The sequence below is a fragment of the Penaeus vannamei genome, chromosome 21 (assembly GCF_042767895.1).
Source record: "Penaeus vannamei isolate JL-2024 chromosome 21, ASM4276789v1, whole genome shotgun sequence".
Taxonomy (NCBI): domain Eukaryota; kingdom Metazoa; phylum Arthropoda; class Malacostraca; order Decapoda; family Penaeidae; genus Penaeus; species Penaeus vannamei.
This window is the reverse complement of record NC_091569.1, coordinates 11,346,923-11,349,422: the sequence shown is the minus strand read 5'-3', so window position 1 is coordinate 11,349,422 and position 2,500 is coordinate 11,346,923. Positions and strand designations below refer to the sequence as shown.

Sequence of the window (2,500 nt, the reverse complement as noted above, 5' to 3'; positions counted from 1 at the left end):
GTGGGTGGTGTGGCGGCCGTGTGGAGGGCGTGGGTGGTGTGGGCGGGCCGTGTGGAGGTCGTGGGCGGGTGAGGTGGAGGGCGCGGGCGGGTGGCGTGGGTGGTGTGGGCGGGCCGTGTGTGGAGGGCGTGGGTGGTGTGGGCGGGCCGTGTGGAGGGCGTGGGTGGTGTGGGCGGGCCGTGTGGAGGGCGATGGAGTGGTGTGGGCGGGCCGTGTGGAGGGCGTGGGTGGTGTGGGCGGGCCGTGTGGAGGGCGTGGGCGGGCGAGGTGGAGGGCCGCGGGCGGGTGGCACGTCGGGTGGTGTGGGCGGGGCCGTGTGGAGGGCGTGGGTGGTGTGGGCGGGGCCGTGGTGGAGGGCGTGGGCGGGCGAGGTGGAGGGGCGCGGGCGGGTGGCGTGGGTGGTGTGGGCGGGCCGTGTGGAGGGCGTGGGTGGGTGTGGGCGGGGCCCGTGTGGGAGGGCGCGTGGGCGGGCGAGGGTGGAGGGCGCGGGCGGGTGGCGTGGGTGGGTGTTGGCGGGCCGTGTAGGAGGGCGTGGGTGGTGTGGGCCGGGCCGTGTGGAGGGCGTGGGCGGGCGGGGTGGAGGGCGTGGGCGGGTGGCGTGGGCGGTGTGGGCGGGCCGTGTGGAGGGCGTGGGCGGGCGAGGTGGAGGGCGCGGGCGGGTGGCGTGGAGTGGTGTGGAAGCGGGCCGATGTGGAGGGCGTGGGTGGTGTGGGCGGGCCGTGTGGAGGGCGTGGGTGGTGTGGGCGGGCCGTGTGGAGGGCGTGGGTGGTGTGGGCGGGCCGTGTGGAGGGGCGTGGGTGGTGTGGGCGGGCCGTGTGGAGGGGGCGTGGGCGGGCGAGGTAGAGGGCGCGGGCGGGTGGCGTGGGTGGTGTGGGCGGGCCGTGTGGAGGTCGTGGGTGGTGTGGGCGGGCCGTGTGGAGGGCGATGTTGGGCGGAGCGAGGTGGAGGGCGCGGGCGGGTGGCGTGGGTGGTGTGGGCGGGGCCGTGTGGAGGGCGTGGGTGGTGTGTGCGGGCCGTGTGGAGGGCATGGGCGGGCGAGGTGGAGGGCGCGGGCGGGTGGCGTGGGTGGTGTGGGTGGGCCGTGTGGAGGGCGTGGGTGGTGTGGGCGGGCCGTGTGGAGGGCATGGGCCGGGCGAGGTGGAGGGGCGCGGGCGGGTGGCGTGGGTGGTGTGGGCGGGCCGTGTGGAGGTCGTGGGTGGTGTGGGCGGGCCGTGTGGAGGGCGTGGTGGAAGCGGGCGAGGTGGAGGGCGCGGGCGGGGTGGCGTGGGTGGTGTGGGCGGGCCGTGTGGAGGGCGTGGGTGGTGTGGGCGAGGCCGTGTGGAGGGCATGGGCGGGCGAGGTGGAGGGGCGCGGGCGGGTGGCGTGGGTGGTGTGGGTGGGCCGTGCGTGGGGCGTGGCTGGTGTGGGCGGGCCGGGTGGAGGGCGTGGCTGGGCGAGGTGGGGGGCGCGGGTGGGCGGTGTGGGCGGGCGGGGTGGAGGGCGTGGGCGGGTGGCGTGGGCGGTGTGGGCGGGCCGTGTGGAGGGCGTGGGCGGGCAGAGAGGATCACCAGCTTGGAATCCCGTGCATCCCTGAAGCCCTAAGCGGGTCCTGCGTGGGAGGAGTAAGAGAGAAGGAGACGAGAGTATAAAAAGAAGAAAAGAGTGACGGAGAAGAAGAATAGAGAAGGAAAAGAGGCGAACGAAAGAGACGAGAGTTGAAAAGAAAAGACAGAGATGAAGAAAAGATAAAGAGCAAGATGAGAATTTAAGAGATGAGAGTTTAAAAATAAAAAAGGAAGTGACGGAAAAGAAGAATAAAGGAGTGGGACGAGGAGAAGGAAGAAAAAAGTGAAGAGGCGAAGAAGAAAAGAGGAGAATGAAGGAGATAAGAGTATAAAAAAAATTAAGTGATGAAGAAAAAGAATAGAGTGGGATAAGGAGAAAGAAGAAGAGAGTTTAAGAAGAAAAAAAGTGAAGGAGAAGAAGAATAGAAGAGAGGGATAAGGTGAACGAAGGAGAAGAGAGTTTAAAAAGGGGAAAAAAGGTGAAGAAGAATAGAGAAGGAGAGAGATAAGGAGGAGGAGACGAGAGTATAAAAAAGTGACGGAGGAGAAGAAAAGAGAAGAAAGAAGGAGAAAACAAAGATAACGGAGAAGAAGCACAGAGAAGGAAAGGGATGAGAAGAACGCAGATGAGAGTATAAAAAGAAAATAAAAGTGAAGGAAAAGAAGAAAAGAGGAGAAGCATGAGGAAAGCAAAGGAGACGAGTTACAAAAAAATAAAAGTGAAGAAGAAGAATAAAGAAGGAAAAGAGTAGAACGAAAGAGACGAGAGTTAAAAATAAAGTAAAGAAGAAGAAAGAAAGAAAAGGAGAGAACGAAGGAGACGAGAGTTTAGGAAAAAAAAGTAGGTGACGAAGAAGAATAGGAAAGGAGAGGGATAAGGAGAACGAAGGAGACGAAGTCGAAAAGAAAAGACAACAGAGAAGAAGAAAAGAGAAAGAGAGAAATGAGGAATACGA

At 63.2% G+C, this 2,500-nt stretch overlaps 1 protein-coding gene across 1 annotated transcript in view; it reads right to left on the bottom strand.

Annotated features, from left to right (window-relative positions):
- LOC138865515 (uncharacterized) overlaps positions 1-2,500 on the bottom strand; it is a 16,494-nt gene that overhangs the window by 732 nt on the left and 13,262 nt on the right. The window contains exon 6 of the mRNA XM_070136201.1: positions 1-1,588. This exon is cut by the window's left edge and continues 732 nt beyond it. Coding sequence (XP_069992302.1) covers positions 1-1,588 — 1,588 coding nt within the window. The remainder of the gene's footprint in view (positions 1,589-2,500) is intronic.